The following is a 25,993-nucleotide window of genomic DNA, read 5'->3' as shown; positions in this document are numbered from 1 at the left end:
GGGACTCCTCTGTCCTCGCTGGCAGGGCTGGGGGGTTGTAACCTGGCTGGCAGGTGCTGAGAGCCAAGGCCAAGAGCCACTCGCTGCCTTCGAGGGCTTCTCTGAGAGGGTCATTGATGGAAAAGCCTCTGTTTTAGAGGAACTCACAGATTTTAGTGGCTTCCCTGGTCCCTGTGGTGTCTCTCAGCTGGTTCAAGGCCTGCTGGGTGCAGTGAACCCCTCTCCATGGGTGTGGGGTGCTCCCTCACCTGCTGGCAGGGCGGAGGGCAGCGCTCCAGCCCCGGCGCCTGCCCGCGCAGGAAGCAGCTGTTTTCCACTGCCGAGGTGTATTTTTAACCCAGAGTGAATGGGACATTTTTCTGGGCCGGGCAGCTGGGGTTGAGTGAAGAATCGGCATCACCGGCACCATGACGAACAACGTGGCCGACCACCACCCCGGCAACTCGGTCGCCGAAGGCAACCATGAGGGGGACTTCGGGTGCTCCATGGTGGAGCTCAGGAACCTCATGGAGCTGCGGAGCGCCGAGGCGGTGGCCCGGCTCAACGACTCCTACGGCGGCGTGCAGAACGTCTGCAAGAGGCTCAAGACGTCGCCCGTCGAAGGTGAGTGGCCGCCCCGTTGGCCTTGCCAGGTGGGTTGTCACCTCTGGAGGGTGGTGGCCCCGAGGCGTGTCCCGTGGCCGAGCTCAGCCGGCGCCGTCGTGCCCGCTGTCCATCGCGGGAGACGCTCCTCGTGTCTCGTAAAATGGTCATTTAGGGCAGAAAAGGAGGGAGAAGAAAGAGAAGCATCATGCCAGGGGGTTCCCCGGGGCGTAGCCCAGAGCCCCACGTCCCCTGGGAGGATGGAGCGGAGGCAGGATGAGCTCAGGGCTGTCAGAGGGGCACGGGGGGCTCACGACCACAGCCCAGCCACTGCTCTGTGCCAGCCTTACATTTAAATAATTTCAGAGCCAGTGCAGGGCGGGGGGGTGGGAGGGAGAGTGTAAAGGTTGGCCGAGGCGGTGGCCCGGCTCAACGACTCCTACGGCGGCGTGCAGAACGTCTGCAAGAGGCTCAAGACGTCGCCCGTCGAAGGTGAGTGGCCGCCCCGTTGGCCTTGCCAGGTGGGTTGTCACCTCTGGAGGGTGGTGGCCCCGAGGCGTGTCCCGTGGCCGAGCTTAGCCGGGGCCGTCGTGCCCGCTGTCCATCGCGGGAGACGCTCCTCGTGTCTCGTAAAATGGTCATTTAGGGCAGAAAAGGAGGGAGAAGAAAGAGAAGCATCATGCCAGGGGGTTCCCCGGGGCGTAGCCCAGAGCCCCACGTCCCCTGGGAGGATGGAGCGGAGGCAGGATGAGCTCAGGGCTGTCAGAGGGGCACGGGGGGCTCACGACCACAGCCCAGCCACTGCTCTGTGCCAGCCTTTCCCATTTAATAATTTACAGAGCCAGTGGCAGGGCTGGGGGGGTGGGAGGGAGAGTGTAAAGGTTGGATGGTGCTGGGGAGGTGACTGGAGCTCTTTGAGGCATCTCAGATGAGGGATGGGCAGCACATCCCCCAGGGGTGTGGGGAGAGGCACCCAGGTCACCCCTGATCTGAGGGGATCGCAAGGGAAAAGCTGGTTGGTGCCTCTGGGCATCCCAGTTTGGAGTGGTGGTGGCAGTGACGCCTGTGGGTTCCAGGTCACCTCTGGGAGGCTTTGTGGAAGGGTGTCAGGATGTCACCTCTCCTTCCCACGGGCTGGGCTGGCTTTTGGGGTCCCCCTTATCGGTGAGGCTGCTGGCTCTGGGGAGCTGCGGGTGCCTTTGTGTGGTGATGGACCCCTTCCCTGGCATTAGAGGGGTGCTGGGGTGAGAGACCCCCTGATTACAGCACTGAGGGTTTACCTGGAGCTGGGAGCAGGATGTGGGGTGGGGGACGTGGCTGCGCCTCGGCTCTGAAAACTTGTGGGTTATTCTTAGTGCTGAAAGGTGGGGATTAGTGCGTTTCCAGCTGTGAGTGGGACCGGGAAGGGGAGACAATATCGGGATGTCATTAGAGAAGGGGGGGGAGTCCCGGTGGAAATACCAAGTCCAGGTCACAAAACAATGTGTTTGGTCCTGCCAAAGTGGGAACACGCTCCTTTGGGGGCGGGAGGAGAGGGGAGGGGGGGAGCAGACCCCAAAGGCTCTTTTGAGGGGAGGTGAAGGGCTGCCCTTCCATCCTGGGTGCCACTGGTTGTCAGTGCTGGATCTCGTGTCCCCAGCACATCCCTCCCTCACCCTCTTGCTCTGCAGCTGAGCTTTGCTGCCTGTCCCAAACCCCAGCCTGTTGAGTCCAGAGAGCACAGAAAGGTTATTTCCAACAAGCAGGGATTTTTGGGAAGAGCGAAAGCCTGAGGCAGCTCTGTCTGATCCCATGGGATCAGTCTGTGCAGTGAGGGTCTCCCCAGCATCGGGATGGGGATCTACTGGGATCTGCTGGGTCTCTGGCTCTCCCCCCAAGAGCTGTCAGTGCACCCCAATCCCTTGGGGCTGCTCCTGGAGGAGCTTTGGGATGGAGTGGGGTGTCTCTCTGCCAGGCACTGGCTTTCCACCTCCACATCCCCCTGTGCCCCAGCGGGGCGGTGGCTCAGTGAGTCACCCGTGGAGCATCCCCGGTGTCCCTGGGTGCCCAGTGCCAGCACACAGTGCCCTGACTCACCCGCTGGCAGGAGCAGCTCCCGGGGCTGCCGCCTCCTTCCCCATCCAGGGTGAGGATCCTGCGTGGGGGCTCCTTGTGCCAAGGCTTTGCCACCCAGCAGCAGCTTTCCTGGGATTATCAGGGGCTGGTGACCGTTATGGGGGTTTGTTCTCTGCTGTCACTTGTGGCCTCTACCCAAAATTTCCAACTCAACGCCCACTAACTGGACCCTCAGGCCCTGCAGGGGGATTTGCTGTTGCTCTTTGCCCCCTTCCCTGTGTCAGCACAGACACTGACCCCCAGGAGGGTGGGGGGCAGCCCTGGGGTCAGGCCCGTGGGTGGGATGTGCTTTGGAGGAGCCAAAGTCTGCAACCTGCCGTGTGCTCCTGGAGCAGCACGTGTGTGCCCGTGGCACAGCCCTGGCTCCACGGCAGTTTAGCCACATTTTCCATCCGTTCCGCCGGAGCCGCTGGGCGGGAATCGGGGCCGGGAGATCCCAGGATCCTGCTGCCTCCTCAGGGCTGGGTGGGGCCGCAGGGGCTGCTCTGCCAGCGCGTCCCCTCCCTGCAGCTGGGGTGGAGTCACAGCACAAAGGGGGGGAGCAGGGGGGGTGTGGGAACGGGATTCGTCCTGCTGCTTCCTCCTGGTTGGAATGGCACGGAGCTGGCGGGGAGGGTGTCCCCTGGGATGACACGGAGTTGGCAGGGAGGTGTCCCCTGGAATGACACGGAGCTGGCGGGGAGGTGTCCCCTGAGCACAAGGGCTGGGTCCCCCCGGGGGGGCATCACTGCCAGGCTGCTCCAGGCACCGGGATGTGTCCAGGGGCCACTTACGCCGCTTCCCGGTGCATCCCGGGAGCTGGCAGCAACCCCACGGGCCATCTTAAGGTGGAGGAGAAATGGGGGGCTCGGTTAAGGTGGTGCTGGGCAGGAGGGCTTCTCTCACCTGGGACCCCATCAGCTCTTAGTGGCTGCACTGGGGGGCAGCCAGGGCACGTTGTGTCTCCCACCACTGGCTCATGGCCTGGGTGGGAGGGCTCTGAAGGGGCTCAGGCTCCCCTTTTGCTCCCCATTTGCTCCCCTTTTGCCCCCATCTGCTCCCCCCATCTCTCAGGGGTTGCTCCCAGCCGTGGGGAGCAGCACCCCAGCTCAGGGCTGGCCTGCTCCTTCCCTCTCTCCCACCACCCCATTCCAGCAGGACCAGCCCGTGTCTCCTCCACCAGCTGTGGGCAGGACCAGCTTGGCCGTGGCCGTGGCGTGGCCGTGGGGCTGAGCTGAGCTCGGAGACGCTCCTGCTGTGCCCGCTCGCTCTCCGCAGCCGCTGCTCCTGGGAGCTGGCAGGACACAGGGATCAGGTGGCTCCGGCGGCTCCGAGCGCCGCTCCCGGTGCCAGATTTACGGCTAATTTGATGCAGCATGTAAACAAGCTGGCCAGTGCCAACTGGCATCGGCTGGCACTTGAGGCTGCAGCACTGGGAGGGTGGCTGGGCGTGCTCGCCCCGGCCCCCGTGGGTGACAGGGGCAAAGCCCTGCCTTGGCTCCCTGCTGCTGGCACCTCGTGCCCCCCGTGCTGGCACTGGTGCTGCTGGGGGGCTGTGGGGCAGCCGTGGGGTTTGCCCTCATCCCTGTCTCTCCCCCCTCCAGGCCTGTCCGGGAACCCGACCGACCTGGAGAAGAGGCGGCAGGTCTTCGGCCAGAACTTCATTCCTCCCAAAAAGGCCAAGACGTTCCTGCAGTTAGTGTGGGAGGCACTCCAGGACGTCACACTGATCATCTTGGAAATCGCAGCCATAATCTCCTTGGGCCTGTCCTTCTACCACCCCCCGGGTGGGGACAATGAACGTGAGTGCCCGGGGTCCCTGTGCTTTGGTGGGGGACAGCCATGCCCAGCCCTGTGGGAGCAGGGATTTGGGACAGGTGATGTCTCTGGCAGGTTGTGCAGATGGAGCTACATCTGCTCACCCTTTTTAGGTGGTGGCATCTCCCCATCCTTGGGGTCTTTGGTGTGGCCCTCCCCAGGGACCTGCACTGTTGTCTGGGCACCACGGGCTCAGAGCTGCTCCTTGCTGCTCCCCAAAAGATGCTCCAAATCCAATGGGTCCATCTGATCCAGTGGCTTCCCACATCCCACAGGGCTTCTTTTTTGCTTTGGGGAGGGAGGGACAAGGCTCTCTGTCTCCTGGTATGTCCCCCTGCCCAGGAAGTGCTGTGACACCCCATGGGTGGCTGAGGACTGTGCTGGGCGGGTTTCTCCTCCTGGCCCTGGATCTCGGTGTTGTTGGAGAAGTCGAGCAGGCACAGGGCTCTGGAGATGCAGGGAGATGTGAGACACAGGGAGATGTGACTCACTCGAGGGTCACGCAGCACAGGGAGGGCTGGGTGCTGCAGCTGGAAACAGAAATAGAAGCCAGTTGTCCCAGCTCAGCCCAACTTCTGCCAAAAAGGAAAAGTGATAAAAGAGGGGGGGGAAAAAAAAAAAAAGCAAACCCAACAAATTCCTCGAGGGATGTAAAAACCGTCTCCTGAGAGCAGGGGAAGCCCAGGCAGCTCAGGGAGGAGGAGGGAGGAGTAACTGTTTTCCAGGCTCAGCGTGACTCTAGGCGGGTGTCGGTTGTGCAATCAGTGCCTGGGTGTGCATATGAGTGCCTGGGTGTGCAAGTGAGTGCCTGGGTGTGCAAATGAGTGCCTGGGTGTGCAAGTGAGTGTGCCTGGGTGTGCAAGTGAGTGTGCCTGGGTGTGCAAACACGTCTGGGTGTGCAAACAAGAGCTCTCCCCCGGGCAGTGTGCGGGCAGTCGACGGGCGGCGTGGAGGACGAGGGCGAGGCGCAGGCCGGCTGGATCGAGGGGGCAGCCATCCTGTTCTCCGTGATCATCGTGGTGCTGGTGACCGCCTTCAACGACTGGAGCAAGGAGAAGCAATTCCGGGGCCTCCAGAGCCGCATCGAGCAGGAGCAGAAGTTCACGGTGATCCGCAAGGGGCAGGTGATCCAGATCCCGGTGGCCGAGATCGTGGTGGGAGACATCGCGCAGATCAAGTACGGTGAGTGGGGGGGGTCTGCCCTGCCCCTCGGGGGTGGCTGGGGTGTGTCCTCCCCCTCAGGAGCCCAGCTGGAGGCTGTCCCTCCCCCTCAGGAGCCCAGCAATTCCTCCTCTGCTCCTCCAGCCCTGAGGGGAAGTGTTGGCTCCTCCTTTCTCTCGCAGCCCCCGTGGTGATGGGAGATGCTCCCTGGAGCTCTACTCACCTTGTCTCTGGCCCGCCTGGGCTTGGGCTGGCAGAGCTAAGCCAGGCTCTGTGCACAGCTCTGGGCTGCTTTAGTGGCCTGCTGTTCTCAAAAATGATTCGTTTTCCCAGCCATGTCCTTGCTGGTGAACATTTCCTTAGCCAGGAGATGCTCGTGAATGTTTCCTCAGCAGGGAGATGCAGCCTTTGGGATGAATTAGGTCCTGCTCCTTGTTTACCAGGGGGAGTATTCACCCCATGCAGCTCCTGTCAGGAAGGAGACTGATCCAACATCAAGTTTGTTTTCCCATGGGTTTTTTTCCCCTCCTTGGAGGTTGGAAGGTGGGATCCAAACCATTACAGAATGGTTTGGATGTGTCAGGAGCTTTGGGAAGGATCTGGTGTTGATTTATTAAAACTGGATGGGGAAGCACTGTCTGACTGAGTAAAATCCTCATCTTAAAAAACCCACCTGCTGCTTCTCCTCCCTCTAGATTTGGTCTGGGGCTGAGTTTTGAGTCCTTTTGAAGCCTCCTCACGGGGTGGGGCAGTCAGGGGTGAGCAGTGGCTGCCCAGACCAGGCTGATCCCCTCTGTGCTCCTGTCCCAGGCGATCTCTTGCCAGCGGACGGGATCCTGATCCAGGGCAATGACCTGAAAATAGATGAGAGCTCACTGACTGGGGAGTCAGACCAAGTCAAGAAATCCATGGACAAAGACCCCATGCTGCTCTCAGGTGAGGGTCCCTGTGGGGTGGGTGCAGGGGTGGAGAGATGGTTGGTCTTGGGTCCTGATGTTGGGGAGGTGTCCAAGGCCAGGTTGGACGGGGCTTGGAGCAGCCTGGTCTAGTGGGAGGTGTCCCTGCCCGTGGCAGGGGGTGGAAGGGGATGAGCTTTCGGGTCCCTTCCAACACAAACTATCCTGTGATTGTGTGAGATGGGAACTGCTGTCCCACCTGTCTCACTGTGACCTTCCTGCTGTGCCAGGTACCCACGTGATGGAGGGCTCTGGCAGGATGGTGGTGACTGCCGTGGGTATCAACTCCCAGACAGGAATCATCTTCACTCTCCTGGGCGCGGGAGAAGGAGACGAGGAGAAGAAAGTGAAGAAAGGTAAGGAGATCCCCTGAACCCGCCTTTTCCCTCCTTTGGCCTCTCTCCCTTCCCTGGGAAGTACCACCAGTGTGCCACAAGCAGCTCCCACACCCGTGGGCTGCAGTTGTGTGTCAGTGCCCGTGGCCCAGGCATGTATGGTGAGCTCTTGAGGTGGGGGGTCCCTCCCTGTGCCCCTTCACCCACAGTGTGGGGCTGGTGCTGCCTGAGGAAAGCCCCCTGTGCACCCAGGCTCTGCTTCCTGGCTCCAGCTCTCTCGTCCCCAGCTGGATCCAGGCTGGAGCTGTGGGCTGGGGGGATTGAGGATCAGAGGGAAGGGTGGCTGGTAGTGCTGCCCACGGTGCTCCTTGCTGGGGGAAGGTGAGTCCTGGTTGCCCACAGGGTGTTGGTGGCCCATCCAGAACCTTGAGGACTTGGCTGAGGATCTCTGCTGGCATTTCCTGAGCTCCCTGGGGAAGGAGATGAGGCAGAGGATGGCAGGATGAGGGGTTGTGTGCTGGGGTGGGAGAGCAGCCAGGCAGGCTGAGGTGTTCCTGCTGGTGTTCCTGATGCTTTCCTGCTGCTTATTGCCCTGCTCTGTGCCAGCTCTGGTACCAGTACTGGTACCAGCCAGGCTTGGGAAGCTCCTGTTCTCCCGTGTCCCTGAGCCCCTGCTCGGCAGGTCTGGGCTCACCAGGAGCAGCCATGAGGTAGAAGGAGCTGGCAGGAGGGAGCTGCTGGCTGGCACTGCCGGCTGCTCAGGCCTCCCTGTGCCAGGGAGCCCTTCCCAGGAGGCGATGCCAGGCAGGGAGAGGCTTCCCAGGCTCTCCTGGCAGCCGTTCCAGCTCTGGGCTGTGTGTGCTGGGTTCCTCCAGCTCAGATCACTCGGATCTCTGGCCTTTGGGGGCTGTGCAGCTCCTGGGGCTCAGGTGCCAGCTTGGAGGTGGGAGGAGGAGGTGACACGGGCATGGCACTGCTGTGGGAGCTGAGCAGCAGCTCGCTGGGCACCCGGGCAGCGATGCTTGGTGCTTCCCCAGCTTCCAAGCTCTGTCACTCAGCCCCACAGCAAACCTGGATTTGGGAGCAGAGTGGGCCAAGGGGTCCCTGCTGTGGAACTGGGGGATGATGGGGGGGACAAAGCCCTTGTCACTCGAGGCTTGTTCAGGCTGCAGCCGCCCTGTGCTCCCATTGGGGACCCCCACGTGCACACCTTGCCCCCCACAGACCCTGGGGTCAGAACCCCCCCACTGTGGGTCTGGTGCTGCCCGTGGTGGGAGACAAATCCACTCCTCCCATGTGGATCTGCCTGCACCCGGGACAGGAGGGGACCTGGAGCTGCAGGGGGTCAAGCTCTGCTGGGGGGTTTCTTCTCCTCCAAGGTCTGAGGCACCTCTGGCACCCTCCGAGGCACTGATGGGGGTTGTGGCGGGTGCTCTGCAGGTGGGGAAGTCTGAGGCTTTGGGTTTGGGGTGCCCAGGGGATCCGGGGAGCTCCGGAGCCTCCCCAGGGCCACGAGCTGTGGACGGAGGCACGCGCGGTGTCCGGAGGGTGACCGTGGGCTCTGAGCCCAGGGCATGGATGCCACTGGAGCGGCCCCTCGGAGCAGGGCCCATCCCAGGCTGTCCCCCAGCCGGGTGGTGAGTGTGGGTCCACGTGCTGAGCCCCCCACCCTTTCTCTCTTTGAACAGGTAAAAAAAGTGGAGCCCCCGAAAACCGCAACAAAGGTAACCAGCCTCTCCATCCTTTGAACCAGCACCACACTAACTACTGAGCATTCCTCCTTCCTTCCTTCCTTCCTTCTTCTCATCAGTCTGTGCTCTTTGCTGCTCCGGCGGGACTCTCGCCTCGTTGTCCTGGGAGAGGGTGCAATGGTCCCGTGGCCGGTGGCCCTGGCACTGCATCACGGTGCCCTCTGGCACCCCAGCGTGGGGCTGTGCACCCTGGGATGAACCTGGCTGGCTCCCCCCATGGCCACGTTGCCCCTGCGTGGGGAAAAGCCCTTGTGCAGGGAGGACAGGGCTCCTCCAGCAGCCTGGACCTTTGGCAGAGCATCCCTTTCTCGGGACAAATTTCACATCCTTGAGCTGCATCAGTGATTTGATGGCTCTGAAGCCCCTGGGCCCATCAGATGCTGTCCCTTCCCAGGGTTTGTGTTTGGACGTGGCTGGGGGAGAGATGTAGGTCCCTTCCTGGTGTTCCCAGATGAAATATCCCACGGGGCCTGGCCAATGTGATGGTTGCACCCTCTCCTCCCATGGCCTCGACTCCGTGAGCGTCTCCTCACCAGTGTTTCTCACACTGTTCTTTGCAGGCTGTGGAGGAAGCCCATTTCTGCACCTCTCTCCACCTCTCTCTCTCTCTCTCTCTCCTCTCAGCAGTTTGAGTTTCCCTCCTTCCCGTCAGACTGTGTCCGGGTGCTTGTTCTGTCCGTGTGGGGTCTGTTGTGACGTGGAGGTGTCCGATGTGGAGCTGCCGTGAGCTCCGGGGTGTCTTGAGCCATCGAGCAGCAGCAGCCAGGAGGGGACAGGTCCCGGGGCAGCAATGGGGCCACTGCTGCTCCTCCAGCTCCAACAGCTGAGGAGGAGCCTCTCAGGGGGATTCCCACCCTCTTCCCCATCCCTCTCCAAAGCTTCCAGACTTGGGTTTCCCCAGTGCAGACTTTCAGCTGGACTAGAGCAATCGTAGGCACAGGAAGCCTGGCTGTCTCGGGTCCTAAACGCGTGGTGGATGGCTCAGGGCTGGGATTCAAGGAGCTGGCTCCCTCCTCTTCAGTCTCCATCCGAATTTCTAACCGTCCCCTCCATCTCACCCCCTCAGTCACTTCCCTGGCGAGTGATTCCTGCTGAGCTGCCCACAGGGCACTGCAGAGGTGGCACTGGGAGGGAGTGGGGATGATCATCAAGGGACTGGGGGGACTGGAGCATCTCTGGGGTCAGCCCAAAGCGCTCCCAGTCTGCTGCAGGGTTAGAGGCTGGATGAATCCAGTCTCCACCCCAAAACCTGGCCAGAGGGTTTCTTGCAGCGCTGCCTTAGAGTTGTGACCAGTGCCAGTGTCACCTCTGAGGATCCCTTATCCATGGGCTGGGGTAGATGACACAAAACTGCCCCATAGAGAGGTGGCAGGGCCCTGGGACACGGAGATTCCATGTGCTCGGATGCGTGTGTCGCCGGGAATGGTTCTTGGTCTGGGTTCTCTCTCTCTCTCCCACCACCATCTTTCTCAGTGGTGTCCTCCAGGGTTTCCCGGTCTCTCTCCTATTCACACGTGGTGTCTTATTTTGCCCTTGGGCTGTAGCTAAAACTCAGGATGGTGTGGCCTTAGAAATTCAGCCCCTGAAGAGCCAGGAAGGGGTGGAAAATGAGGAGAAGGAGAAGAAGAAGGTGAAGGTGCCCAAGAAGGAGAAGTCTGTGCTGCAAGGGAAGCTCACGCGCCTGGCGGTGCAGATTGGGAAGGCAGGTGAGTGGCGATGGCCTGGCATGAGCCACCACCCCAGAGCTGGTGGAGAAGGGCTGTCCCTGTCCCCTGTGTCCCCTGTGTCCCCTCACTCTGCCCCGTGTGTCCCCAGGGCTGATCATGTCAGCCATCACCGTCATCATCCTGGTGCTGTACTTCGTGATCGACACGTTCGGGGTGCAGAAGCGGCCCTGGCTGGCCGAGTGCACCCCCATCTACATCCAGTACTTCGTCAAGTTCTTCATCATCGGGGTCACCGTGCTGGTGGTGGCCGTGCCCGAGGGGCTCCCGCTGGCCGTCACCATCTCCCTGGCCTACTCCGTGAAGGTGAGACCGCGGCGCCGCGGGGTCGCCGGGGGTGCGACGGGGGAACTCGGGCTGCCGGCTCTGACCTTCCCGCTCGTGGGTGCCCCTTGCAGAAAATGATGAAGGACAACAACCTGGTGAGGCACTTGGACGCGTGCGAGACCATGGGCAACGCCACGGCCATCTGCTCGGACAAGACGGGCACGCTGACCATGAACCGCATGACCGTGGTGCAGGCCTACGTGGGGGACACCCACTACCGCCAGATCCCCGACCCCGAAGCCATCCTGCCCCCAAGAATCCTGGACCTCGAATCGTCCCCAAACGGCGTCGGCCATCAACTCGGCCTACACGTCCAAAGACCTGTGAGCTGGGAGAAACAAACCGCCCTTGTGTCTTCCGCAGCGTCCGTCCGAGGTTTGAGCACCGCTTTTTTCCCTCCCTTTCCCCTCTCCAGCCGCCCGAGAAGGAAGGGGGGCTGCCCCGGCAGGTGGGGAACAAGACGGAGTGTGCCCTGCTGGGCTTCGTGCTGGACCTGAAGCAGGATTACCAGGCCGTGCGCAACGAGGTGCCCGAGGAGAAGCTCTACAAGGTCTACACCTTCAACTCGGTGCGCAAGTCCATGAGCACGGTGCTGAAGAACAGCAACGGCGGCTTCCGCATGTACAGCAGGGCGCCCTCCGACGAATCATCCTCCGCAAGTAAGCTGCGCCCCTGCCCCATCCCGGGGGCTTTCGGGCTTCTCGCTGCCCCGCGGGACCTGTTTGGGGGGCTGCGGGGTGAGGGGTGGGGAGGGGAGGTGACTCTCGGGGAGGTGCTGCCCTGCAGAGGGTTAACTGGTTTTGGTGGCTGTGCGGAAGGATGGGGGAGCTGTGGCGTCGGGGGATGCCCCGTTTTGCAGGTGGGGGTGGCAGGGGACCGTGCCACCAGTGGTGACCCTCGCCCTCCTCCCGGTCCTCAGGTGCACCAAGATCCTGGACAAGAACGGCGACCCCCGGGTGTTCAAGGTGAAGGACCGGGACGAGATGGTGAAGAAGGTGATAGAGCCCATGGCCTGCCACGGGCTGAGGACCATCTGCCTGGCCTTCCGGGACTTCCCCGGGGACGCTGAGCCCGACTGGGACAGCGAGAACGAGATCCTGTCTGACCTGACCTGCATCGCCGTGGTGGGCATCGAGGACCCTGTGCGGCCAGAGGTACTGACCCCGCTCTGCCCCAGCTGTCCTGCACCATTCCAGGACCAGGGACCCCTTTCCCGGCTGCTCAGGACCACGAGCCCCTTAGGAAGCCCAGGCACCTCCTCTGTGTCCAGCCCTGGAGTGCCCCACACCACCAGCTCCCTGCTGCTGGCATTTCTCTCCCACCCCTGGACAAAATGACCTGGTGACAGGGGGTTTCCACCCAAACTTTCCACCCCAGCTGCTCCAGAGGTCTGTGCACAAGCCAGGCTGGTTCTACATGGGTGAAAGGTGGATGGAAACACCACGGAGGAGTGATGGGGGTGTTGGAAAAGGACAGGGCTGGTGGAGCTGGTTTGCCCCTCTCAGCTGCTGCCCCTACTGTGAGGGTGCCAAGCTGGCAGCTGGGCTAATGCAATAACCCTCCCATTCCTGCCTCTGCATTCCAATTTAGAATTGCCCCCGTGCTCCTGCCTTGCCTGGATCTTTTCCTGATTAGATGTCCAAGTATCTGGCTCTGGGAATTGCATTACAGATGCCCCGTCTGCACCGGCTCTGGAGGCCCTTGATTCAATTTGCTAATTCCTCACTAACATCCTCTTCCCCCACCGTTCCATAATGGATAAACCCATTAGTGCTGCTGGAGTGGGGTGGGGTGGGGAAGGGGGGTGAAATGCCCCTGTTTTTATGGTGGCCTGGCAATGCCTTGGCACCCTGTGCCGGGGTGTGACAGGGAGGTGGCAGCGAGGTTCCCTTCCCCCTGAGGCAGCGGGTGCAGGTTCCTCACCCCGCCAGAGCCCCTTTCCAGATCCTTTTAGGGAGGCTGGGAGAGGAGCTGCCTGGCTCCTCTGGGATACCCAGTGCCAACCTGAGCACCCTGCCCGTGTTGCCCCCCCCCCCAAACTCTGTCCTTGTCCCCCAGGTGCCAGATGCCATCCAGAAGTGCCAGCGTGCGGGGATCACCGTCCGGATGGTGACAGGGGACAACATCAACACTGCCCGTGCCATCGCCACCAAGTGTGGCATCCTGCTGCCAGGGGAGGACTTCCTGTGCCTGGAGGGGAAGGAGTTCAACCGGCTCATCCGCAACGAGAAGGGAGAGGTGGGAGAACAACCCTGGCACTGCTCTGCAGAGGGTGTGGGTGGCCTGGATCCGGGTGGGATTCCCTCCTCTCTCTGGATAATTGTAGCTGCTGGGATGTTCACCCAGCCAGACACAGGGTGCTTGGGGGCGAAGGTGCTGTCCTGTCCCAGCTGGAGTTTGCTCTCTGGTGGGGCAGAATATTCCAGAGGGATCACTTCCCTTTCTCCCATTTTTGTCCCGCAGGTGGAACAGGAGCAGCTGGACAAGATCTGGCCCAAGCTGCGGGTGCTCGCCCGCTCCTCCCCCACTGACAAGCACACTCTGGTGAAAGGTGAGCTCATCCCGCTCTTCCCGGGTGCTTTTCCAGCCTGATCCAGGCTGGGAACCTGTCCTTGGGGTTTAATTTCTCTGCACTGCTTGTCTCCCTGTCAGGAATTATCGACAGCACCGTTGGTGACCAGAGGCAGGTGGTGGCCGTGACCGGGGACGGGACCAACGATGGCCCAGCCTTGAAGAAAGCAGATGTTGGCTTTGCCATGGTATGGACAGGCCGTGGGTTTTCCTTTGCTGCCTGGGATGAGAAAACTGATGGCATGTTTGGTTATTGCCAACAATGAAATTATTTCTGGACTGCTGAAACTCTTTTCTAAATCTACAGGACGGCTTAAAAACTAAGGAAGAAACCTCATCTGGAGGTTTGATTTAATTCTCATGTATTGTGTTGGCCTGTTAGCAAGGGACTGGGAAGCCATTCCAAGCCTGGCTTGGGGCTGGGCTCTGTCCCACCTGGAGGGACCTTGTTGGGCTGAAGGTGACACTGCACTTGCAGAGCCCCCAGAGCAGGGACCTGCCCAGTTTATCCCTGCAGTTCTTCACCCCAGCTCCAAGCACGGTGCTGGCACTGGCTTTGGGGGTTTGCTCACAGTGGAGAGCTCTGATCTCCTGGTTTGCTGCTCTTTTTTGCCCCGTCTCAAAGAAGCAGGAAAACAAACCTGTTGCTTTTAACAGGTTTCCCGTGGATTGTCTGGAGTTTAGGGATGTGAGTGGGAGCCAGGTGCTGGGTGGAGCCTTGTGAGCTTTGAACAAGTGAGAAATTTTGGGGGAGTGTTTTTAGGAATGTGTTAAATATCTAAGGAAATTCTGGAGCCTTTTGGATGAGCAGTAGAAAGTAGGCGACTGTTCCTCTGGAGCTTGTGCCCTTCAGCAGCCTGATCTGAGATGGGATGGGGTCTGGCAAATCCCTAGAGAATTCCTCTGGGAAAGCACCAGGGAATGGGCTCATTAAGGCCATGGCACATTTAATGACTGCAGGACGAGCGCCTCAGTGTGCCCGTGGTGGGAATCACAGCCAGCCCAGTGTCCATCCGGCTCCGTGTCCTTGGAGACACTGCCGGTGGTTTTTGGGAGGCTGGGGGAGTGCCAGCACCCCGGCTGGGGCAGAAGGCCCCAGGATTTCGAGCTGCTGAGCTCCCCTTCGTTTGGGATCCCAACCCTCGCGTGCAGCAGAGATGCCCAGCCTGGGATGCCCGTGTTCCCTGGCAGGAGGAGGAAGCTGCTTTCCAGCTTTGCTGCACCGTGGCCCTGTCTGGGACGTGCACAGGCACAGGCTGGAAGGCAGGGCTGACTCAGAGCCCTGGAGCTGAGCCGGTGTCTGTCCTTGGAGGCTTTGCTGCTTTGGAGCTCCGCTCTCCCGAGCGCGTTGGCGAGCGCGGGCTGGCACCGGCTGCTCTGGCTCTGTTGGATTTTCCTTTTGGGGGCTGTTTCTGGGAAGAAGCAGAGCCAGGCAGACAGAGCCTCTCTCCATGACTCACCCCACCGCTTCTCCCCGCTCCCCAAGGGCATCGCGGGCACGGACGTGGCCAAGGAGGCCTCGGACATCATCCTCACCGACGACAACTTCACCAGCATCGTCAAGGCCGTCATGTGGGGCCGCAACGTCTACGACAGCATCTCCAAGTTCCTGCAGTTCCAGCTGACTGTGAACGTCGTGGCCGTCATCGTGGCCTTCACGGGCGCCTGCATCACCCAGGCACGGGGACGGGGCAGGAAGGGTGGGGGGTTTAACAGGTTTTCTGTGGGTTGTGAGCAGGAGCCACGTGCTGGGCAGAGCCTTGTGAGCCCGTGTAGGGAGCTTTGAGCGAATGAGAAATGCTTTGGGGGTGTTTTCGGGGAGGTGTTAAACATCCAAGTGCAATCCTGGAGAGGATTTCAGGAGGAGGGTGGAGGCTCCTGCGGAGCAAGGAGGGAAAAGAGGGTGCTTTCGGGGGTGTGACGTGTTCTCCCCACTCTTCTCTCTGCAGGACTCCCCCTTGAAGGCTGTGCAGATGCTGTGGGTGAACCTGATCATGGACACCTTTGCCTCCTTGGCCCTGGCCACGGAGCCCCCCTCTGAGTCCCTGCTGCTGCGCAAGCCCTACGGCCGCAACAAGCCGCTCATCTCCCGCACCATGATGAAGAACATCCTGGGCCACGCCGTGTACCAGCTCACCATCATCTTCACACTGCTCTTTGCAGGTGAGCTTTGAGCCCCGAGGAATGGTGGGGGCAAAGGGAAAGGGGCAGAGCCCCAGCCCTGCCTGCAATCCCCTGTTCCTCCCCAAGGGGACCCTCGGTCTCAGCTGTCCCTCAGTGAACCCTTGTTGGCCAGGACGGGGCTTGTTTAATCATGGGTGGGAAGCAGAGGGATGATGTGAAGAGGAATTTTTCTCTAGAGACCTCTGGGTGCACAGACAGTTTTGGCTTTTCAACACTTCTAAGGAATTCAGGATTCCGGGGGGGGCAGCACAGGGGGCTCCAGCCGGGTCGAGGGATCTCGGGTGATCCTGGGGTCCTAATTCCACCTCCACCAGCGCAGAGCAGAAGTGAGGAGCAGGGTCTCAGCCTCTCCTCTCTCTTCCCCTCCCCAAACCCCCTTGTGTGCTCAGGGGAGAAGTTCTTTGACATCGACAGCGGCCGGAACGCGCCGCTGCACTCGCCGCCCACCGAGCACTACACCATCGTCTTCAACACCTTCGTCATGATGCAGCTCTTCAACGAGATCAACGCCCGCAAGATCCACGGCGAGAGGAACGTCTTCGAGTCCATCTACCGCAACCCCATCTTCTGCACCGTGGTGCTGGGCACCTTTGCAGCCCAGGTGAGGCTGCGGGGGCAGCGTGGCAATGGGGTGTCGGGGCCGGGAGGGGCCGGTGCCACGGGCAGGACCCGTGGCTGCTGCAGTCAGAACCCACAGCTCTGTCCCCACCCCTGGTTCTTCTCCAGATGCTTCTTGGTGACAAAAGAACCTGGACCATCCCTGGCAGTGTTTAAAGCCAGGTTGGATGGAGCTCTGAGCAACCTGGTCTGGTGGGAGGGGTTCAAACTGGATCATCTTTAAGATCCCTTTCAAACCAGACCATTCTGTGATTCTGTGATTTGAGGTCTAGAGTGTGTTGGGAGGTACCTCTGGTGTCCCATAAAGTTCCCAGCCTCGATGTGAGGTCCTTGTTCCCCTTGTAATCCCAGGAAGGAGGGAAAAGCTGTGTGGCCTGAGGGGCCCTTCTCATGCTGTGGCTGTGCCCTGCAGCCCTTGGAGCTCCCCAGTGTGTGACTCTTCTCTCCTGTGCTGTAGATTGTCATCGTGGAGTTTGGTGGGAAGCCTTTCAGCTGCTCTGGACTCACCCTGAGCCAGTGGTTCTGGTGTATTTTTATCGGAGTTGGGGAGCTCCTGTGGGGCCAGGTAAGAGCCAATGTCCCAAACCTGCCCCGTGTCTTTCCCTCCCGCTGCCTCCCTGCCCTTGTTCTCCCCAGTATTTATTCAAGGCAGCTTTGGGAGGGGGTGATGCTCCATCCCACACCAGCAGCGAGGAGGGGAGGTTGCTAATCTGCTCCTCACTCCCATCCTGCTTCCAGAGGGACACATCCAGCAGTGACATGTCTCTGCTGCATCCCAGCATGTCCCAGCTGGGTCTGGGCAGCTCGTGCTCCCCTTGGCTGGTGGGCTCCTGCTCCCATGGCCTCAGGCTAAAGAGCTGCTCTCCCTGTCTCTCTCCAGCTGATCTGCACTGTCCCAACCAGCCACCTGAAGTTCCTGAAGGAAGCTGGGCACGGCATCACCAAGGAGGAGATCCCAGAGGAGGAGCTGCCTGAGGACGTGGACGAGATCGACCACGCCGAGATGGAGCTGCGGCGTGGGCAGATCCTGTGGTTCAGGGGTCTCAACAGGATACAGACACAGGTACAGGGGGGCAGCAGGGATGGGGGGCTCTTCCTTCTCTCTTTCTCCTTCTTTGTCTCCAGGGGATCTTTCTGGAAAGAGGTGAATGCTGCTGCCCGGAGGATGCCATCGCCTCCTGGGCCAGACTTCTCCCATCACCTGTGCCTCTCTGGGTCTGTCCTGGTTGGGGAACCAGGACAGCCTGGCTTTGGGGACATCTTGGGGTGAGGGGAGGCTGCTCTAATGCAGAGCACCATGTCCTGCTGGTCTGCAGGAGGCTGGATGTGCTCCTGCTGGGCACCTCGTGCAGCAGAGGAGGTTGCTTGGAAGGTGTGGGGGGTCCGTGGAGCCACCCAGGCTCTGTCATGCAGTGGGTCAGCACTGGAGCTGCCCTTGGTCACTGCTGGGATGCTGTTCCCAGTGAGGGATGTGCTCATTCTGCACCAGACCCTCTCTGGTCTCACTCTTTGGCTGCTCTTTTCTTCCTGACAGCCCCTTGGCTGCTGCCACCCCTCTGTGCCAGCTCTCTGTGCTCCTCACCAGGAGCTCTTGGCCCCACAGCACAGAAGGGGAGGAGAATCTCTCTCTTAATATGCTTTTTACATCACCTGTTTTTCCCTTACACTCTTTTTTTCCTGAAAGGGTGTTTTTTTCTGCCCCAGACTGGGCAGGGCAGGGTCAAAGCCCCTCACCTTTCCTGGAGGCCTGGGCAGAGCTGTCCTGTGGAGGAAAGCTCCATGTCCCAGTGTCCCTGGCACACAGGGCTGCTGGGCTACCTTTGTGCCTCCTCTCTGTCCCTCTGACAGACAGAGAAAACCAAAAAGGCCCCAAGACAGGGGCTGGGGCAGCACAGCAGCTGGGCTGTGCCACAGGAACTTTCCTTCTCCTCTGGGAGATGTTCCCTTCTTGCTTTCAAGGTGGAGTTCAAACTTGACTCCCTGCTCGTTGTGAGCAGTGAGGGGCTCTTTGGGGAGCCTGGGCAGTGCTGGAAACCAGTGGTTCCCTCACATGAAGGATGTGCTGGCAGCTCCAGGCTCTTTTGGAGGAGGTCCAGCTGTGTTGGAGGTCTGGGAGGTGCAAAGGGCTGCAGTGCCAGCAGCCAGGTGAGCCTGGAGCCTCCCAGGTATCTCCCTGCAGGTGTGGTGGACCTGGGCTGAGATGAGCCCTTGCTCTTGCAACATGAGAAACGCTCCTGGATGCACATCCTGGAGCCTCTTTAGGGACTCTCCTGGCTGTGGTGCCCTTGAGCAGAGCAGGCTGGTCCAGCCTGAGCATCTGGGGGCTTCTGTCCCCACTCAGTGTGTCTGAATGAGAGCACAGGGCTCTTCCCCACAGCCCAGCCTGGGGCACTGGGGAAAAGAGGGGCATCAAACTGGGGAAGGAGCTAAGCCATGTGTGAAGTCCCTCCAGTTGAGCCAGAGCTTCACGTGGGTCTGGAGGAGGTGTCCCTGCCACAGGAGCTGTGCTCCCTGCACAGGGCTGGGGACACTCCAGCTGCAAAGTGTCCAGGAAGCCAAGGTGGCACCTGGATCCTGCCTGGTTCCTCTGCCCTTGGAGCACATCCACAGAACTGTGGCCCCACCACCAAGGATACTTCTTGCTGCATTCCTGCCCCCTCCAGCTCTGCTCCAGAGCCCTGAGCCTGGGAGAGGGGCTGAAATGTCTCCAGCTGTGGGCACATGGTGTGTGCCAGGATTCAGCCCCCCCAGCTGAACACCCCACAGGGCCGAGGGACCACAAACCCTTTGCCAGTGCAGTTTTCTGGACCCACCGGCTGCCAGCTCGCACCTCTGCCCACCCTCTCTCTTCCTCTGCTCCTGCTGCAGATTGCTGGGATAACCCAAGGTGTTTCCTCTGTCACTCCCTCCCACCACGGTCTCTCTGGTGGTGGGGGGGTAACTCCTGCTGCTCTCGCTCCCGTGGGAGGGGCAGAGGCTGGAAGGTGACCCCTCTGCTCCCCGGATCACCAGCCCAACCCGGTGGGGGCTTACGGGGTGGGGGGCTCTCTCCTCCCTCCTCCCTACCTGTCCATCCTCCTTCTTCCTTCCTGTCTGTGTGTGTCTGCCCGACCCCCCTGCTCCCCTCCCTCCCTGCCCCTGCCCCTGTCCCTGCCCGGGCGACGCTATCTCACTCTCTGGTTCTTTGCAGATGGACGTAGTTTACACATTCCAGACCGGCGCCTCCTCTTTGCAGGGAGCCCTCAGGAGACAGCCTTCCATCGTGAGCCAGCACCACGATGTAAAAAATGTTTCTAGCCCAACCCATGTAGCTCTTTCCTCCGTCAATTCCACTCCCACCACTTCTGCTGTTGCTGCTGCTGCTGCATCTCCTCCTGCGGGCAGTGAGTGATAGTCTATTACAATGCATGACTTCTAATAACCACAGAGAGCACCTGCACCCACCTAACCCGGCCTGTTCTCTCTCCCTCTAAACCCTGACTCGCACACTGGTTCCCAACATGAAGGACGGGGCGGGAAAGCGTTAAAAAAACCATGGTTTTGATGCTTTTGTTGCACCTTTAACAAGTTGACCTTTCTGGTCCTTCCCCCCCCCAGTCCTTGTTGCTTCCTCCGTTTTTTACCTCTTCTCCTCCTTTGCAGGGCTGACGTTTGAGTCCACCCTCCCGAGGGGTGCAAAAATTGGCAGCTCTCGTTCAGAGAGCCCCGTGTTCATGAGCAGCTAAAAGCACTGCTGTGAGAGGGGCAACACTGAGCCCAAATTCTGCTGGTCCTTTCCCCCACGGCTCTGCCCGGCCCTGGGACGCCCCGGGAGGGCAGGGGTGGGCAGAGGCGTTGCTTTCCTGCAGCTGCAAATCTGTTTGGAGGCAGAGTGGCCGCTGGGACCTTCCCCCAGTGTGCTGCAGGGCTGGCTGAGCCGTGGGGAGGGCGTGTGAGGAGCAGGATTTGCTCCTGCTGTGGGTGGGATGGAGGCTGGACTGTGAACAGCCCTGCCCGTGGCTCAGCTGGCCCGTGGTGACACCTCGGGGCTGCTCCCCTGGTTCAGAGCTGGTTTGGAAGCAAGCAGCCTCTGTGTCCCCCCTGGGGGCTTGCATGGCACGTGGGACAGAGCTGAGTGTGCCCTGTGCTGCCCTGGGGCTCCGTGGGGACAGCCCAGGGCTCTGCTGGTCCCCTGGCAGCCAGAGCATCCTCAGTGCCCACCTTGTCCTGCTCACTCTGATCCTCAGTGTGTGCACACACACCGCTGTGCACGCAAACAGGATGGAAACCACTGATTTTTCCAGTGGGAGAGCTGGATCCTGGATCTAGCAGTGGGTTTCCAGGCCAAAATAATCCCTGCCTGGTGCAGAGCCCCTCTCTGTGCTCGTGGGGAGCTGTGTGTCCAGGCTGGGGGAGCACGTGAACGTGAGTTCTCTCTGCAGGCTGTGCCAGGCTGGGAGTAGGTTGTGTGTCTTTCCTGGATAATTGGCTTTTTTACTGCACAGTCACTTTCCGTGTTCTCCTCTTATTAGAGAAATATCCTCAGTGACTTTCTGAATAGCTTTCAGTCTCCACTGTTTATGCACTGTGGGGGAGGAGAGAGAATTTCGGATAATTTTGTTTTCTCTCTCTATTTAGCTGACTCTGGTGCTTGGATTTGATTGTGTTTAACCCCAGTGTTTCTGAAGCAGCACAGCTGCCTCTCTGCTCCTGCCTGCATCTGGGCACCACTGAGACTTGCTAATGGGAGAAAACCTGCTTAGGGGGGCTCAGGGTAGTGGGCTGGGGAGGGGGGGCACGACCAAAATGCAGGTTTTTTGCGGTCTGTGCATTAATTCCCTCCCCAGATTTGCAGCAAGGGAATAGATAACCCGGGTAGCTCATGCCCTTCCAGGCAGCAAATCCACCAGGAGCTAACCCAGGTCTCCCAAGTCTTGCCTCTGTTTTCTGCCTGGACTTCTCTGTTTCCCTCTGCTGCTTCCCTCTCTCCCGAAGCTCCTCTTCCCTCCACACAGATCCATGGTGTCCCTCTGCCTCCCACTGCCCTCCTATGGATGAGTTCTCCAGGGCTGGACCTCGGCAGCCTTGCTGCTGTGTCCCTCCTGGGCTGGTGGAGAGGCAGGGAATGACCCTCTGGAGATGGTTTGCAGAGCTGGGCTGCTCTCCCTGGGGATTTTGCCCCGGAGTGAGGGAGCTGGGCACAGCCAGGGGTCAGCAGTGGGGCTGATTCTGGCCTCGTGCAGGGGATGTAACTCCCATCTCCATGGGAGCAGGGGGGTTTGCCCAGCACGTCGTGGTGCTGCAGGGCTGGTGTGAAATGAGAGTAAATTCCAAGCCTGGAGGTTGTGTGAAGGTTCCAGGTGGAGAGGAGGCGTGAGCAGGGAGGGAGGTGGGCTTCCAGCTTGGAAGGGGAGGGTTTGGGTTTTGTTTGCACTGCCTGGCTCATTCAGAACACATTTCCTTGCTGTTCTGTTCCTTTGACAAGGGAACAGCTGAATTCATTTCACAGCAGCTGCTGACAGAGATGGTTGAAGGAGGAAAATCTGAGCAAAGCTGCAGCAGAAGCTCCTTGGTGGAGCTGCAGGCAGTGAGGGGGCAGAGACAGGGAGGGCTCCTGGGGAGCTGCTCCTGCCTCTGTGCTGGGCTGAGCACCTCCTTGCTTTGGCAGTCCCTGGGCTCTCCTTGGCCTGTTTGGGTTGGTTATACTTGATTCAGTGCATTCTGCGTTTCAGGGGTCAGGGATTGCAGGTGCTGTTCTCAAGGTGCTGGTGATGTGACAGATTGGAGGTGGCCTGTGTGGTCCTGTGCACTCCCACAGGCTCTTCCTGTGGTGTTAGTGCAGCAAACCCAGCTCAGAATTTCTGTTTCCAGCTCCACCAACCTTCCATTTTTGCAGGGCAGCTGGTGCTCCAGCACCAGGGGGTACCTGGCCCACACTCATCTCCTCATCAGTGTCTCCAGCTCATGTGTGTGTGCTGGTCCATGTGTGTGTGCAAGAGCTGGGGGGTTGTTTCCAGCCAGGATGTGCTGAGCCTGTGCCACTCTCGTGGTGCAGCACCATCCTTCTGAGCCAGGTGCAGAGGGGACTCAGAAGGGCATCCCCTGTGAGAGGAGCCCTGGAACAACTTGCAGGTCAAACTCCCAGGGTTCCAGGCACGAGGCTCTTTGAGGAACCTCTCTGGTCTGGTTTGGTGAGTGCTGCTGGTGCTGAGAGCAGAGATCCCCAGGAGGCTCTTGCTGGCTGTGCTGCTTGGTGAGCTCCCTCCTGGCCTGGCTGGGCACCACACTGAGGTGGGCAGTTAAACCCAGCTCATCTCAGCAGGACGTGGGGTGTGGACTCTGCTCCCCCACCATTCTGCAGGGCAGGGCGAGAGCTGGAAGGGTTCAAGGCTGGATTTCCAGAGGGTCTGGAGGGAGCAGTGAATCCACTGCAAGCCACCATCCAGCCTTGTTTCCAGACCTCTCCCTTCCAGTGCAGTGGAGGCAGCAGAACCATTCCCTGTTTGTCCAGACCAGGCTCTGGATCTCCTGCTTGTAACATGTTGGCTTTTGGGGGAGCTGCCCCGTGGGTTTCCCAGGAGCATGGCTGGGATTCTGAGCAAAGAGAGTGGTTTTCCTGCAGAACATCCAACAGAATTAGCTGCCTTTGGAAACCACTGGGTCTGCTGGTGTAGGGAAGGATCCAGAGCTCCAGCTGTGTGGGGAACCTCACACAGATCTGGCTTCCTTCGTGCACGTTTAGCTGGGTTAGCTGATCGTGGCATCCACTTGGATCTGGTGCTTCCCATGGGCTTGAAAAGTTGGTGACACCTTTTTAAAGCCCATTCCTTTCCCCAGGTCTAGCAGTGAACTAGAACAAACACCCCCATGGCTCCCACGGTAGAGTGTTTTGAACCCGCTGTTTGTCTAACCCACCTCTTTTTTTGAGTCGTAGTTCCACCCTGTTGTCCTCGTCCATCCCCACGAAACGCGTGTGCACACGTAATGACAACTAATGCATTCTGGCTTCCATCCATTCGGAGCGACCTGGGGGCGGGTTTTGAGTCGTTCTGTGTCTTTTCTTGCAGCTTCTGAAGTCGCCCCGTAGTCGGTCGATTCCCCCATCACACACCCAGTGCCTGAGTCTGATCCGTGTTGGCCCTCCTAGTTCACCATAGACCTCTCAGTTTGACCCAGCTGTGTGCTCAGTGGTGGTGACTTGTTGTCGTGGTCGTGCTTTTTCGTTTTTTTACCGTGTCCTCACTCTTTATTTGGCCTCTCTCCCGGGCTCTCTGGCCCCCCGGAGCCGTCACTAACCCGTCTCTTTTGCCCCCTCCCCGCGCTCCCGGCAGATCAAGGTGGTGAATGCGTTCCGTAGCTCCCTGTACGAAGGCCTCGAGAAACCCGAATCCAGAAGCTCCATCCATAACTTCATGACTCACCCAGAGTTCATCCTGGAGGAAGACGAGCCTCGAACACCATTCCTTGACGGCGCTGAAGACGACCCCGAGACTGACGGGCTCCCGACGCGCGGCGGGGGCAGCCCGGGCGGGCCTCCAGCCCTGAACAGAAATAACAATGCAGTGGACAGCGATCGAGCTGAGCTCTCCGTCCCGGAGCCCGAGAGCCCCTTCCACAGCCTGGAGACATCGGTTTGACCTTAGAACTTGGGAACCCCCCTCCCCTCCTCCTCCTCCTCCTCCACCTCGGCCCCTCGCCCGGTGTGACGTCGGCACCAGTAACTGCTCACACCTCGTGTCAAACTGCTCATACGTATATCATTGGGGTGGGTTTTTTTCTGGGGGGGGGGGTTATTTGTTTTCCTTCGTTTCGTTTTGTTGTTTTTGGGGTTTTTTGTGTTGTTTTTTTTTTTTTTTTACCATGATTTAGCAGTGGGAACCAGAGTGCCACGATGCTGGGCGTTGGGGAGAGAGGCGAAGCCAAAAAAATTGTGCCATCTCCATCCCTCGTTTTCAGTGGTACTCGCCGGGGTGAAGCAGCCAGGTTCTTTCCTCTCCAAGAGTTGGGCTCCAGGCGTGTCTGTCTGTCTGTTGGGGGTTTTCACTTTGCAAAATGCATGATCAAAGGAAATTCGAGTTGGTGTAGTCTTACGTGCCCACCCTCAGCCCGAGGGCTGGGCTGCACTTGTGACTTTTATTTTATTTCTTTTTTTTTTTTCCACTTGTGGTTTTTTGGGGTTTTCTTCTAACGTTGGGGTTTGTTCTTTGCTCGTGGGATTTGCCCCCAGGAACTCTGCAGTGGGAAGTGGGGGCAGTCAGCACTCCAGTGCAAAAACTAAGAAATAAACAACAAAACCCAGCCAGGGGAAGGTGTTTACTTGCAGGTTGAGGGATACAGGGATGTGCACCAGTCTTCCACCTTGAAAAATGGTACCTGACCTTTCCAGCTCCTCTTCTGAGTGTCCACACACACTTTTCTCTCTCTGTTTCCAAATTGGTAGATGAGGAACGAAGGTGACTTGGCTGTAACTTTGCTGGATGGAAAAGATTCTGATTTTTCTACAAAGGTGGAGGTGAACTGGCAGTGAAAAGGTGGTGGGGAAAAAAAAAAAAGCCACTGTTGTGAGAAATGTGGCTCCTTCCTGGGGAATCTTAAGAGAGGCCTCTCTGCTGCTCTTGATCAGGTGTGAAGCTCTTGGTGAGAGCTTTGCCAGGGTTTTACGGCTCCTGCCTTTGAGAGCAGAGGGATTTCTGCCCATTCTGGCTTTTCTGTGCTGTTGGATTAAATAATCCTTCAGCCTTGGAGTAGCAGCACCAGTGAACTGCTGAGGAACCTCAGAGCTGTGCCCACCAAAAGCTTTACCAGGCTGAACAGAGAACAGGCATCGGGGCACTGAGGGCACAGTGGGCCAACCCCCAGGTCATGGAAGGGATGAATTAGGTTGTCTCGTTATCCCATGGAAGGGGGGGAGGCTCCATGGCCAGTGGAGGACCCTTGGCTTCCTGGAGCTGCTTTGCCAGAGGAGGTGGCAGTTGCTTGGTTGGCTGCAGATCTTCCAGAGAAGGTGCTGCTGAAGGCTCAGCCTCACTTGCTGCTTTTTTGGAGGTCATCTCTTCACCCTGTGTCCTGCCTCACCTCCACCTCTTGGAAACTTTTAGGGAGAGTCCTGTTTTTTGGAGCAGAGGCCCCAGTTGGCTCCGAACTGCCCCTCTGGTGATCCATGGCCCCGAGCAGGAGGCAGGATTTGCTTTGCTTGAGTCCCTTCCCCAGGGTTGTGGCCCTGGGCAGGCAGGGCCAGAGGAAGCTCTGCTGCCTTCCTTCCCTCCTCCATCCCAGAGGAAGCTCTGCTGCCTTCCTTCCCTCCTTCATCCTGTTTGGCCCTGTTGGAAGCAGAGAGAACCTGGTTGTAACTGGCTGTACAATGTTGTCTTAGCCCAGCTCCACCCCTGGGAGCAGCGGGGTTTTAGGGGCAGGGTGGGCTGGGCTGGTTTCTTCTTTCCTTTCCTTTCAGAACGCACAGCAGAATCTCCCGTGCCTTCTCCGAGCACTGCCTGCAGCACCTCCTGCCACGCCAGGGCCCAGTACTTTGCCAAGAAATAAGTGTTCCTTAAACCACAACACAAACCAAGTGTCTTTGTTTTGTTTCCAGCCCAGCCCCGACCCCGTCCCTTCCTGGGGGTGGGAGGAGGGGAGGATGAGCCGCCCCATCCCTGCCCCAGGCAGCTGAGGAAAGGTCCTTCTCCCACCCCCGTGCCTGGGTGCTGGCGAGGGGTGAAGGTTGGGCTCTACACTGCCAACAGCCAGAAGAAATTGCCACCACTGCCCATCCCAAATTCAGTGTCAGCCCTCTCCCTGCCCATCGCTGCCCTCCCCTCCCCAAAACCCACCGTGGGCAGGACCTTTGTGGGGGGGAGTGCGGGCGGTTCTTGGGTTAAACACGAGTTGGTGACAGG

The 25,993-nt window shown here is 59.5% G+C and overlaps 1 protein-coding gene across 1 annotated transcript; it reads left to right on the top strand.

Moving 5' to 3' along the window:
* The first annotated feature begins 396 nt into the window (after window positions 1-396).
* Window positions 397-25,993, top strand: ATP2B4 (ATPase plasma membrane Ca2+ transporting 4). Its single transcript, XM_029962521.1, is given in 24 exon segments — window positions 397-603; window positions 4,281-4,478; window positions 5,419-5,676; window positions 6,466-6,591; window positions 6,842-6,967; window positions 8,635-8,670; window positions 10,242-10,403; window positions 10,513-10,727; window positions 10,820-11,038; window positions 11,040-11,071; window position 11,112; window positions 11,164-11,391; window positions 11,394-11,407; window positions 11,668-11,902; window positions 12,807-12,986; window positions 13,212-13,299; window positions 13,401-13,507; window positions 14,806-14,997; window positions 15,269-15,482; window positions 15,893-16,104; window positions 16,579-16,686; window positions 17,002-17,184; window positions 19,312-19,401; window positions 23,432-25,993. Coding segments are annotated over 24 exon segments (3,726 nt in total). The 5' UTR covers window positions 397-407; the 3' UTR covers window positions 23,738-25,993.

This window comes from Manacus vitellinus, unplaced genomic scaffold, assembly GCF_001715985.3.
Source record: "Manacus vitellinus isolate BGI_N305 unplaced genomic scaffold, ASM171598v3 scaffold_47_pilon, whole genome shotgun sequence".
Classification (NCBI taxonomy): Eukaryota; Metazoa; Chordata; class Aves; order Passeriformes; family Pipridae; genus Manacus; species Manacus vitellinus.
This window is presented reverse-complemented; position numbering and strand designations above follow the sequence as displayed.